The sequence below is a fragment of the Uloborus diversus genome, chromosome 1 (assembly GCF_026930045.1).
Source record: "Uloborus diversus isolate 005 chromosome 1, Udiv.v.3.1, whole genome shotgun sequence".
NCBI lineage: Eukaryota > Metazoa > Arthropoda > Arachnida > Araneae > Uloboridae > Uloborus > Uloborus diversus.
This window is the reverse complement of record NC_072731.1, coordinates 204,290,000-204,302,276: the sequence shown is the minus strand read 5'-3', so window position 1 is coordinate 204,302,276 and position 12,277 is coordinate 204,290,000. Positions and strand designations below refer to the sequence as shown.

The 12,277-nt window shown below is 36.4% G+C and overlaps 1 protein-coding gene across 1 annotated transcript in view; it reads left to right on the top strand.

The window, feature by feature from the left end:
- The window catches only part of LOC129224419 (serine/threonine-protein phosphatase 6 regulatory ankyrin repeat subunit B-like), a 55,146-nt gene extending 43,649 nt beyond the window's left edge, over positions 1–11,497 (top strand). Inside the window, exon 3 of the mRNA XM_054858871.1 lies at positions 10,130–11,497. Coding sequence (XP_054714846.1) covers positions 10,130–11,054 — 925 coding nt within the window. The 3' untranslated portion in view covers positions 11,055–11,497. The remainder of the gene's footprint in view (positions 1–10,129) is intronic.
- Positions 11,498–12,277: the final 780 nt, after the last annotated feature.

Genomic DNA, 12,277 nt, shown 5'->3' with positions numbered 1-12,277 from the left:
TGCAAAAAAAGAAAAATATATATGTTTTTTTAAAGGGAAATTTTATCTGTATTTAATCCTCCTTGTCTTGGAGGCTTTGTAGAAGCTATTTCATTTGAACTGCCGTTTCCTGTTGACTTCTCATTTATTTATTCTTTTTTTTTTTTTTTTTTTTTGTAGAAAGATCAGAAACCTATTTTAACTTAAATTTTCCATGTGTAAAAAAAGTATTGAATAATACTCTTTTAGAATGTGCAAATCCTATTCATTTATTTATTTATGAAAGTTGTAACCCCCCCCCCTCCCCCCAGTTTGTATTTCAAAATTTAGCGATAGTGTTGGCCACTAAAATTTTGGGGTCTAGTGGTCACTTGGAAAATTCCTGAGAATTGATCTTTACTATGAAGTTACATAAGAGCTCTACTTCCAAGCACGAGAAGTAAATTGTGTATTTTATTCTTCAATATGTTCTTATGCAATGCATTTTTAATACACGTATATGCATTAAAAAATATTTAAAAAGAGGGTGCAGTTTTATTAAATCAAACAGTTATGTTTTTTTACTTTTCAATATGTAGCTACGTAACGATGCTTTTTTTTTGGGGGGGGGGGGGGAATAATTTCATTTTAATCTTGGTTGTAGCTTTGCTGAAAATCAAACATGAAAATTCAGAAAAGCATCATAATGGTGTTTAAAACTTATAGAAGTTTGTCGTGCAGAAGGAAGGCTTAGCAAAGGCCACGATTTCTTGCTCCTATTTTAACATTCGTTGCTCCTATTTTTTCCCTTCATTGCTCCTATTTTTTTTTATCTTGAGGTTGGCAGCTATGATTTAACTGTTTTAGACGATTTTTAATGAGGGGGGGGGGATCGAGGCTCGAGGCTGCTCTCTAATTTTTCAAAAGTGGAAATGAAAGCTCAGTTGTAGACCATCTTTGTTGAAGTTTTGGAAACAAATGAGGTTTGGGGAACCTTTCCCCGGAAATGTTTTCAATTTGAAGTCCTTATAAACGCAGTTATTAGCCCTCTTTGTAAGTGTTAGGGAAAAGGTTTGGATTCAGCCTCTCCGCCGGAATTTTTTTGTTATTGAAAATCCAAAAGCGAAACTTTCGAAGAGTTTTAATGATGTGGAGAGAGAGGATTGGGGGTACTCCCAAAGTAATTTTTTTTGAAATTTAGGTCCCAAACACAAAATATTAGATTATTTAAGATGACAAGAAAAAATGTTCGGATAACCTTCACCCAGGATTTTTTTTTTACACTATCTTGTAATAATTTTTACAATCTGAATAAATAATATCAATATCAATTTAAAACGAATTAGAAGTAAAGATATTATTTTTACTTCTTATTCGTTTCAAATTGATCTGACCTTAATCTTTTTTTTAAAGAACTTTTAGGATTATTATCGGACGACGTGTAACTCCGCGGCGAATGTATCCGCGCACGGCGTGCGTCTACATTATCCAGCTTTGGTTTTAACTAGTGAATTAGTTGAAAACTCTGGTGGTAAACTTACTCTCTCTTCAATCGTTTTAGTCCAGTCAATGAACACCTTGTAGCGTGCATTGAATATGCGATAATATTTGACTCCAGAATATTGTTAGGGGTAGTTAGTAAGTAAACATACTAAAAATCCCCGACCCTCAGGGCTGAGCTAAAGGTGGGAAGGAGGGGGGAAGAAAATTTTGGGTTTTTCGAGAAAATGTCGGAAACGCAGTAAAAAAGCGTTTAAAATTAAAATTCAAGCTAAATAAAGTTACTATGAAACTGTTTCTACACATATTTGTCAAATTTTCAATAATTTTCCGGGTATACGTTATGAAAAATCGATGATTTTCAGAAAAATTCTCTCTTTTTGTCAAACATTTGCTCCTAGTGCTTCCCAGGATCACTACTCATGAAAATTGTCAGTAGCAAAGTTGTTGAGCTTTAAATTTCCTTCAATTTGATATGCTTCTTTGATATATTTTATTCAACCAATGAAAAGTTACAGAATTTCAAACACGCACTTTCATGACAAAAAATGGAACACTTGCCAGTCACAATTTTTAAACTGACTCGAAAGGATCGCGCACTTCCTCTTTCTTCAATGAATTCGACAATCCTGATGGACAATAAAGAAGTATTTGTTGATTACAACAACTCAAATGATGTTTAAGGGTTGGGGGGGGGGGGGGGTCGGTCGTAAAATTGTGACTTTGTGACAAGGGGGAGGGAAAGAGTAAGAAGTGTGATAGCGACCATTTTTTGATACGAATATGTTTATAAAAATTAGTTTATGAAAAGTGCTTTGTGACAAATGAGAAGGTGGTCAAAATGTCGAGAATAAGTGTAACATCATTTATGAATAGTCCCTGACCAAAAAAAAGGACGAATATTTGCAGAACTACGTTTATGCAGTATGAATTAGCTCCATACTCATTGCATTTTTTTGACGAAAGTGAACTGAGGAAGTGCAGAAAGCCAGCATTTCCTCAGTAAGAAATTTCTTATAAGTAATTAATAAGTAAATATACTGAAAGTAACCGACGCTGCGGGAGGGAAGTTAAAGGTGAGAAGGGGGAGCGAAATTTTGGGGTTTTCGATTATATCTCGGAAACGGCAGGAAAAATGTGTTCCGAATAAAAGTTAAAGTTAACTAAATTTGTTGTGAAATTGTTTTCATACATATATGTCACATTTTCAGTGTTACTGTAGGGACGCGTTCTTAAAAACCAATACTTTTCGAGAAAAAAATATCTCGTTCGTTTTGTCTCAGAGTGTATGTGCCAAGCAGGCGCTCAAGGGATCTTGTGCAGCAATCCTGTGACGAGGACTGTGACGGTTTTCCGTGTTTTGAAAATCCACCGAGTGAACACTTGATCTGCAGATTCACACCGGATACCAAAGAAATACGAAGCCTATGCCAAATCACAGCGACACGCAGCTGACAAGCAATAAAAAACTATGAAGTTCTAGCATGTACCCAATTTCGTTACTGTTATTGAAATGAATATGTGACGCTATAGCAGGATAATGAAAATTTTAATAATAGAAATAAAGTAAATGTAGTTGACCGACAGCACCTTTTTGTAATTTTAGTTTTTATTACATTATTATTAACCATATTTTGAAAGTGTTTATGGAATATGGACTGACAGTAATTAGAAAATGGAAATATCAACTTTAAGGTGACATCATGGTTCTATTCTGAGACGGAAGGGTCATGTCAACAGCAGTGGAAAAGTTGTTCTTAGAAATTGGTAATGTATTGATGTCATCGTCGTCCTCAACTGATCACAACATTCTGCCAGAAATCTAAAATCATACAACATGTATCTAAGGTATATACCAACAGTTCTTCTTCCCCTGAATCCATTGACGCTGATGGGGTCATATCTATCTCTCATGATATGGTGCTCTAGCCACAGGAAAGTCCCTCAATGAGTTCCGTTACAGATCATTTATCAAAGTAGCTGCAAACATCAAGACTAATCTATAATTCTGCCGTACCACCAAGTTACCCTGTAGCTAGGGGCTTAATGGTGAAGTACCGGATTCTGGGTTGGGGAAAGGAGCTGTGGCGGATGCAGCCGGCGGGCAACCGGGCATTTGCCAGGTGGGCCGGTCATGCTTCGGGCCGATCAACTAACAGCAAAGTCTCTCAGGCCTGTCTACTAACAGCAAAATGTAAATTTTGCGCGCATGCGTTCAGAAAACGCAAATTCGCAGAACACAGCATCAGGTCCTCTTTACGCATTGGCTAAAGCTTACTGGTGGAGGGAGGCAGGTCCGTCACCAAGAAGGGGGGGGGATTTATTACATGGGGCTGCCAATATTTTTTTAGTGTTACAATAAAAAATAAATGAATAAATTGAAAAAAAAAAAAACAGGAAAACCTTAGCGGTTTTAAAAAATTAAAATACTTTTGGTCCCTTTGACGCTTTTATTTATGAATGACGATTCACAATTGCTATGAAATGCAACTTACAACAAGGGCCGACGTGAGGTCATGTCCGCTTAGTTGAAGAATAGGGGCCCGGCTCGGAATTGAACTCTAGCAGAGGGTAAAATATTCTGATGGTAAAAGGTGTAGAAGGGGGCCTGTGAAAAAATTGACCTATGTCATTTTTTTCACGGATACGCTTTTGCTCTCGGCGACCCTGTTTGTAGCAATTAGAATAAAAGAGACAAAATATTTTTTCCGTAAAAATTATTTTAAAAAATGCAGTCTTAAAAATACCATTGAGGAGCATGAAAGATTCTGCATCATTAAGATCATCAAATCAAAGGTCAAAGGATGGCGAAATGTGAGTTTCAAACATGTTTTGACGAAAAAAAGGTATTCTGTACGCTGTACAAACTTACGGTTTTGGACCCCTCAGTTTAAAAAGAAAATAAGTTCATAAAAGCCAATGTCGAAAGAATTCTGGTGGTCTGCAGAACTCCCCCCTCCCTCCCTAATATCATGGAAGATCGTGCAAAATTGAAATTTTCGGGCTTCAATTTTGAATAACTTCATAAGAGGACAGCCAAATCCACTCCCGCCATAACATTGAAGATTGTCAACAGTTGCGTTTATGGAATTCCAGTTTCGAAAATTTGCTGGAGGAAAGTACTCGAACCTCTCCCGTCTTTTTTAAAATATCCAAAGATGGCCTAAAACTGTGTTTTTAAATTAACAGTATTAAAACTTTTCTGGGAAAGTGCCCCATCCTCCCTCTCGGCATCATCAATGAAGAATGTTTTAAATCTCGTTTTTAGTGCTTCAATTTCGAAAATTTTCAGGAGTAAGCCTCCTGTAAACTCCTTTTTCTAACATCACTGAAGGTCAACAAAAATTTCGTTTTTGTAACTAAACTTTCGAGTAACTGCCAGTGCCCTAGACTTTACCAAAACAGGCTTTTAAGGCTTCAATTTGAAAATTTTCTGGCTGATGGCCTCGGAATTTATCTAAATTTAAAATCACCAAAGATCTTCTAAAACTGCTTTTTCACAGCTAATATTTTTTAAAAAATTGCAGAGGAGAGTCCCCGGAACCGCTCTTCATACCATATACTCGAAAATAATTTAAAATTCTGTTTTTGGATTTCCACTTCCAAAAAATTGCAGCGGGAGAAACCCTGAGCCAACGCTCCCCTAACATCACCAAAAATTGTTTAAAATTGAGTTTTTAACACTACAATTTCAAAAAAATTCCGGGGGAGAAGCCCCCGAACCCCCCTATTTCAGACTCAATGTTAATCTTTCCATTAAGTTTATATTGCTAATACTTGAATGACTCCCAGAACCCAAAAAGCTAAGTTCTCTTTCTCTCTCTCTCTCTCTTTGTATTGATACATGCGTTTGAAAAAATTAAGGGGCTGCCAAACTCGTACCGGCCCCTTTCCCACCAGGTTTTTGACCTCCCATCGAGTCTGGGGGTCGTCAGGGTACGGCAGTATAAAAAAGGGAATGTTTATGACACGGACCTGTAATGTATGTTTGTGCCGAGGAACCCATACGTTCTAAGACGGCTAGTCCTTCACACATGAACATCGCTAGATCAGTTTCATAAAACAGTACAATTGAGAGTAACTTGTTATGACTGCAGAAAAGGACATACTAAGCCAAGAAGTATTATCATTACGGAAATATTCAATCATCAAGTTCCGGGCACTATAAAAGTAAATAAATGGACAATTACAATCACATTTTCCCCCAAAATAAGGTGTTTAGCTAATACTGTATCAATTTGTTCACCATTAAAGCGTAAAAGTGTTCCTATACGTTAAATTTTGTTTAAAAATATTTAGTTGTTAAGAATAATTTCCTCATATTTGAGTGATATCCCCATCGTTAGATAAAATTTAATATATCAATAAGAGCTATGGGGCCGCTACATCTCCTAATGCCAGGGCCGAATTTTTCAACCAATCCGCCTCTGGAAAGGAGGAATGACTAACTTGTGCTGAAACTTTCGGAATCGGATGTTGCTCCTGACGGAATCTGGAAGATGATTTTGACAGACTGCTTTTCTACAAGTGACCAGGAAATTACTTGTAGAAAATCATCGTTAGACTACTCTGTCGCAAGCTTGCATTGCAAGGGCGGTTGCAACAAAGGAATCAAAATATTTATGCAGGACGAAGATGACATCAATACGTTAACCAATTTCTAGGAAAATCTTTTCCACTGCTGTTGACAGAGGCGGATCTAGAGGGGGGCCATGGCCCCTCCCAAAGCCTTGTGATTGTAAGAATTTTTTTAAGAAAAAAAAATTATGGGAAGATAAAAAAATTTAACACATGTGTTTTACTGAAAAAGAAGCATAGGCCTTAATTGGGAGATAAATTATATCTCTACCCTCGAAACAAAACGTTTATTTCCAAAAATTTTCTCCATCTCTAACATTATTTCTTGATTCCAACTACAGACACTTGGACGATCTCTAAATGCTGCTGTTCTCAGAGTATACCTATTGTTCATAAGACCAAAGAGAGCCTAAATTTTCGTTTTTATGGCTTTAATTTCGAAACTAGGGAGAGAACCCCCTATTCCCATGCCCTTTCACAAATGCCTTGATGTGTAGCAAAAAATTGCATTTTAAGTCTTTTATTTGGAAAAAATGTGAACGGAAACTAGCTTATCCTGACCTTATCAGTTACCAGACCTTATCAGTTAACTTGCTTAAAAGCAACTTAAATGAAATTTTTTGGAACTCCAATTACAAACGATCTTTGATAGGACCCCCTCCCTCCCTAGTTTATACCGTGATGAAAGCTTTAAAAGGAGGTTTTTGGAGGAGCTCACGAATTTTCCATCCCTTTCTAAAATATGTATAAATATATAGTTAAAAATCGAATTTTTGGAGACTCAAATGCAAAATATTTCCAGGAAGGAAGGATTCTAAGCACCTTCACTCTTCCTTAAATGTAAGCAAACATTACCTAAAGGTGCATTCTTGGGATGGACAGCTGAAGAGCTATAAGAGCATTCATAATGACAGAATATTTTGGTTTCTAAACTTTATTTTCAAAAACTATTTTGGGGCCAGCATCTGAAACCTGACCTTTCTCGGTACATCATCAAAAATAGACAAAATGCGTTTTTAGTTTCCTAATTTTCAAAAATTACTCGGCAATTTAAATTTTGAAACATTTTCAAGGGAGATTCCTAAATCCATAACCTCATCTAATGTCTCGTTACACCGAAAATTGAGTTTTTAAAACTTCATTTTAATAAAATTTCTGGGGAGTTCGGAGTTAGTTCAAAAACTTCGAATGGCCCCTCCCAAAACAATCGGCTGGATCCGCCACTGGCTGTTGACATGACCCTTCCGTCTCAGAATAGAACCAAGATGTCACCTTAAAGTTGATATTTTCCTTTTCTAATTACTGTCAGTCCATATTCCATGTAAACACTTTCAAAATATGGTTAATAATAAAGTAATAAAAACTAAAATTACAAAAAGGTGCTGCCGGTCAACTACATTTACCTTATTTCTATTATTAAAATTGTCATTATCCTGCTGTAGCGTCACATATTCATTTCAATAAGAGTAACGAATTTGAGTAAATGCTAGAACTTCATAGTTTTTTATTGCTTGTCAGCTGGGTGTCGCTGTGATTTGGCATAGGCTTCGTATTTCTTTGGTATCAGGTTTGAATCTGCAGATCAAGTGTTCACTCGGTGGATTTTCAAGACACGGAAAACCGTCACAGTCCTCGTCACAGGATTGCTGCACAAGATCCCTTGAGCGCCTGCTTGGCACATATACTCTGAGACAAAACGAACGAGATAATTTTTTTTTCGAAAAGTATTGGTTTTCAAGAACGCGTACCTACAGTAACACTGAAAATGTGACATATATGTATGAAAACAATTTCGGAACAAATTCAGTTAACTTTTACTTTTATTCGGAACACATTTTTCCTGCCGTTTCCGAGATATAATCGAAAACCTCAAAATTTCGCTCCTCCTTCTCACCTTTAACTTCCCTCCCCCCTCCCCCAGCGTCGGTTACTTTCAGTATATTTACTTATTAATTACTTCTAAGAAGTGTCTTACTGAGGAAATGCTGACTTTCTGCACTTCCTCAGTTCACTTTCGTTAAATAATGTATTGGGTATGGAGCTAATTCATACTGCATAAACGTAGTTCTGCAAATATTCGTCCGATTTTTTGGTCAGGGACTGTTCATAAATGATGTTACACTTTTTCTCAACATTTTAACCCCCTTCCCATTTCTCACAAAGTACTTTTCATAAAGTAATTTTTATAAACATATTCGTATAAAAAAATGCTTGCTGTCACACTTCTTACTCTTTCCCTCCCCTTGTCACAAAGTCACAATTTTACAACCCCCCCCCCCAACCCTTAAACATCATTTGAGTTGTAGTAATCCACAAATACTTCTTTATTTTTCATCAGGATTGTCGAATTCATTTAAGAGAGTGGAAGTGCGCGATCCTTTCGAGTCAGTTTGAAATTTGTGACTGGCAAGTGTTCCATTTTTTGCCATGAAAGTGCGTGTTTGAAATTCTGTAACTTTTCATTGGTTGAATAAAATATACCAAAGTAGCACATCAAATTGAAGGAAATTTAAAGCTCTACAACTTTGTTACTGACAATTTTCATAAGTAGTGATCCTGGGAAGCACTAGGAGCAAATGTTTGAAAAAAAGAGAGAATTTTGTCCGAAATTCATCGGTTTTTCATAACGTATACCCGGAAAATTATTGGAAATTTGACAAAGATGTGTAGAAACAGTTTCACAGTAACTTTATGTAGCTTGAATTTTTATTTCAAACTCATTTTTTCCACCGTTTCCGACATTTTCTCGAAAAACCCAAAATTTTCTTCCCCCTCCCTCCCACCCTTAGCTCACCCCCCAGGGTCAGGGACTTTAAGTATGTTTACTTACTAATTACCCCTAACAATATTCTGAAGTCAAAAATTATCGCATATTCCATGCACGCTACACCCCTGTTTTGAGCATTCATTGACTGGACTATTTAACATGTTATTGTTTTCTGTGAAAACAGTTATTTTTCTGGTGTAATAACCGCTGAAACAACCGGAAGAGCCTTTTATTTTGCTATTTTAATTAAGGGGGTATTTCCAATCTAGAGGCTCGATTTTGAGGCAATTTTGCGGGCGTAATAAAAAAAATGTAATTTTTTTTGTATTAATGTTTTATTAGTTTTTTATTGATACTTGAGAAGTATAAAAAAGTATAATAGTGTGGAAAAAAAATTCTAGATTGAAATCAGTAGAGGCCGGCAAAGTGGGGACTCAGGAAAAAAGGTGTCTACTGGTTGACAAGATTCCAATCCTCAATTATCGATATATTTTAAAAATAGCAAAAAAACAGAAATGCAGAAACCCCTACATGGTGACAATTTTGATAGTATTAAGAAAGTCTGTTCCAAGTTTCAAATAAATCGGTGCATTAGAACTTGAGATATCTTGTCAACCTTATTGAAAAAAGTAGTTTCAAGAAAAACGCGTTTGAAGTTTGCAGTCGCATTTTGGGCAGTCTGAGTAGTTTAATGGTATGCTTTACTCATATTTTTTTGAACAGCCATCCCTGCCTTATATACACTGTTTCTTTCTATACTTCAAAAGCTACATTTTTGGCAGATCTTTCAGCCATAAGAGCAGTTCTGCCTTTTGTTGAAGCTTTTGAAGCTCGTACCTCGGAACGTTTGTCATGCTGTTGATCTCGTTTGCTGGCTTTTTCTGCTTCAACAATCTTAACAAAATTAGCTATAGCTCCGAAAATAATTCTAGTTTCCGTAAATCCTCTTAGAGACTTATTCTTAAAGGTCTAAACTTTTGAAAATATGAAGAGAATTTTTTTTTTTTTTTTTGAATTTCTAAACTAGAATACATTCTTAAATAAATAAAGCGCGCAGTTTTTTGCATGATCTTTGTTTTTGTTAGGGATGGGCGGCTGCGTTAAAATAAATAGAGATAGATAAAAAAAATTAGAGATACATCGAATAAACAGTCGCCATAGGCGGCTGCTTGCATAGAAAGGCGAATGGCGTAAAAAGGCGAACTAGCTAGTCGCCGTAGGCGGCTTGAGCTGTGTGTTTTGGAAAATAATGGAAAACACAGAAGTAGATTCATTTGTGTTTTTTATTAAGATTTGAGACTATTGTATAGCTTTTTTTTTTCTCAGAAAAATCCCGAAACTGTCCGGAGTCTCTCCATTACAAAGAAAACTTTACGCTGCAGTTTTATCTGACGACGCAAGTGCTGTTCATGATATTTTGCAGAGTGACCCAAACATAATTGACATGACAGACTCATACGGAAATACAGCGTTACACAAGGCCGTCAGGTATGGACGTGAAGAAATTGTCAGGATGCTTCTTGTCAAAGGTGCTTGTACTAATCTTCAAGATGAACAGGGTCGGTCGCCCCTTCACGATATTGTTTGTGGTTGTTTTGGGGATGAAGAGGAATCTGAATATGAAGAGTTTAAACCTACCCAATTGTCTCTCAATGGAGGATGTATAAGAATAATGAAAGAGCTACTTACTGCAGGTGCTGATGTACTCCTTCAAGAGGAATCTGATTGTACACCCCTCCATTTCGTTCTTGTTTCGGGAAACGTGGCTGCAGCAGCAATCCTCGTGGATGTGAAGAGTGAAAATTACCGTCAAGATTATAGGGGGGATACTCCCTTGCATCTTGCTGCATGGGGAGGATACATTGAAATAGTGGAAAAGCTTCTCGCTGCAGGAGTCAATACCCGCGTCCAGAATAAACGCGGCGAGACACCTTTTCACATTGCTCTGAATTGGGGAAACCACTCCCTGGCCACTATCCTCGTGGATGCAGATAGCGAAAACAACCTTCAGGATGAGTTTGGACAGACTTCCTTGCACCTTGCAGCCAGATATGGATTTGTTCGAATATCTAGGAAGCTATTGTTCTGTGGTGCACATCCGCACGTACAGTCTAGGGGTGGAGAGTACCCACTAGGAATTGCTCTAAAACAGAAACAGGGTACAATTGTAGAAATGATTCTTTTATCGTGTGCCTTGAGAGATATTGTGATTGATTGGGAGGATCTGGTTCGCACGATGGAACTTTCTTGATTCGATGGGAGTGGATTGAAGTATTATAAGGTACAATTCTACAAGAATTTAAGTATGTATTTTGATCTGGAGGTCCAGAAGATGAAGAATGCAAAGGTGCCTGGAACTACTGTCTCCTACTACGACTTTGCGATGAAACACGAAAGCAAGTTGGCTCTCTACCTTGGGAATAAAGATATCCGAACGGGGTTACGTTTAAATTACATTGCTAATCGCTTTCCTAAGTCCGGAAAATTAATCACTTTTAAAGTACAGAGAGCCAAAAAGAGGAGAACCCTAACTGAGTGCTGCTTGCGGTGTTTTTCTGTCTTGTCGAAGAAGTTGCCATTTCTTTCAAAAATAAACACTGATACCATACTAGATTGTTTGAATGAAAGAGATATGCAACATTTTGTTAAAGCTTTTAATCTTAAGTCTTACTAATTTTGCTTTTGATAAATAAAGTCGCTCTGTGTGAAAAAAAAAAAAAAAAATAGTTTAAAAAATCCTGTTTTGCAAGAAGAGAAGTCTTAAGAAACTGCCTTTTGTGTTTGTGAAGTATTGTCTATAGTGTTCTAAATTATAGACAATATATTAAAGTACAGTAGAACCTCCCTTAAGAGATCCCAGTCCCTTTGAATAGGGACCTCCATGTATTTCCATCTAATTAAGGGACAGTCACAGAGAAAGAAATTACAAAAAAATACGTACAAGTGCGTAAGAAAGAGTGAATTTACTGGGATTCAAGTTTTACTTTTCCTCTAAAAATTAATTTTGAGGAAAGTTGAACATTAACATATGTTAAAGAAACAAGTATATTGCAAAAGTCTCGCTGAAAGTTACATGCACGATTTGCCCATCAAGATCTTTATTCAAGTAGGCTCAGGGCCAATGGAGAGGGCACACACTGACTAGCTTTTCATATAATAATAATCGAAATGTGAACACTAACTGTTATTCATAATGTCTTGCATTGTAAATTACATGACGTGAAGCAAATTCATGCAATGAATTACTTCTAAACAATTGCTTTAGGGTGCAAAATTTTGGATTTACCAAATTTTGAACTCAATTATAATTAATAAAATAATAAAAACTTAAAAATTATTAAGTGTAAATTTTACTTAGTATGGAAAATGTATAGTATTTAATCTTAACCGTTAATAGTCTAAGTTTATATTTAAAAAAAATTATACTGAGTTAACACATTGCATGCATAAACTAAAATACCTCCGAAGAAGGGA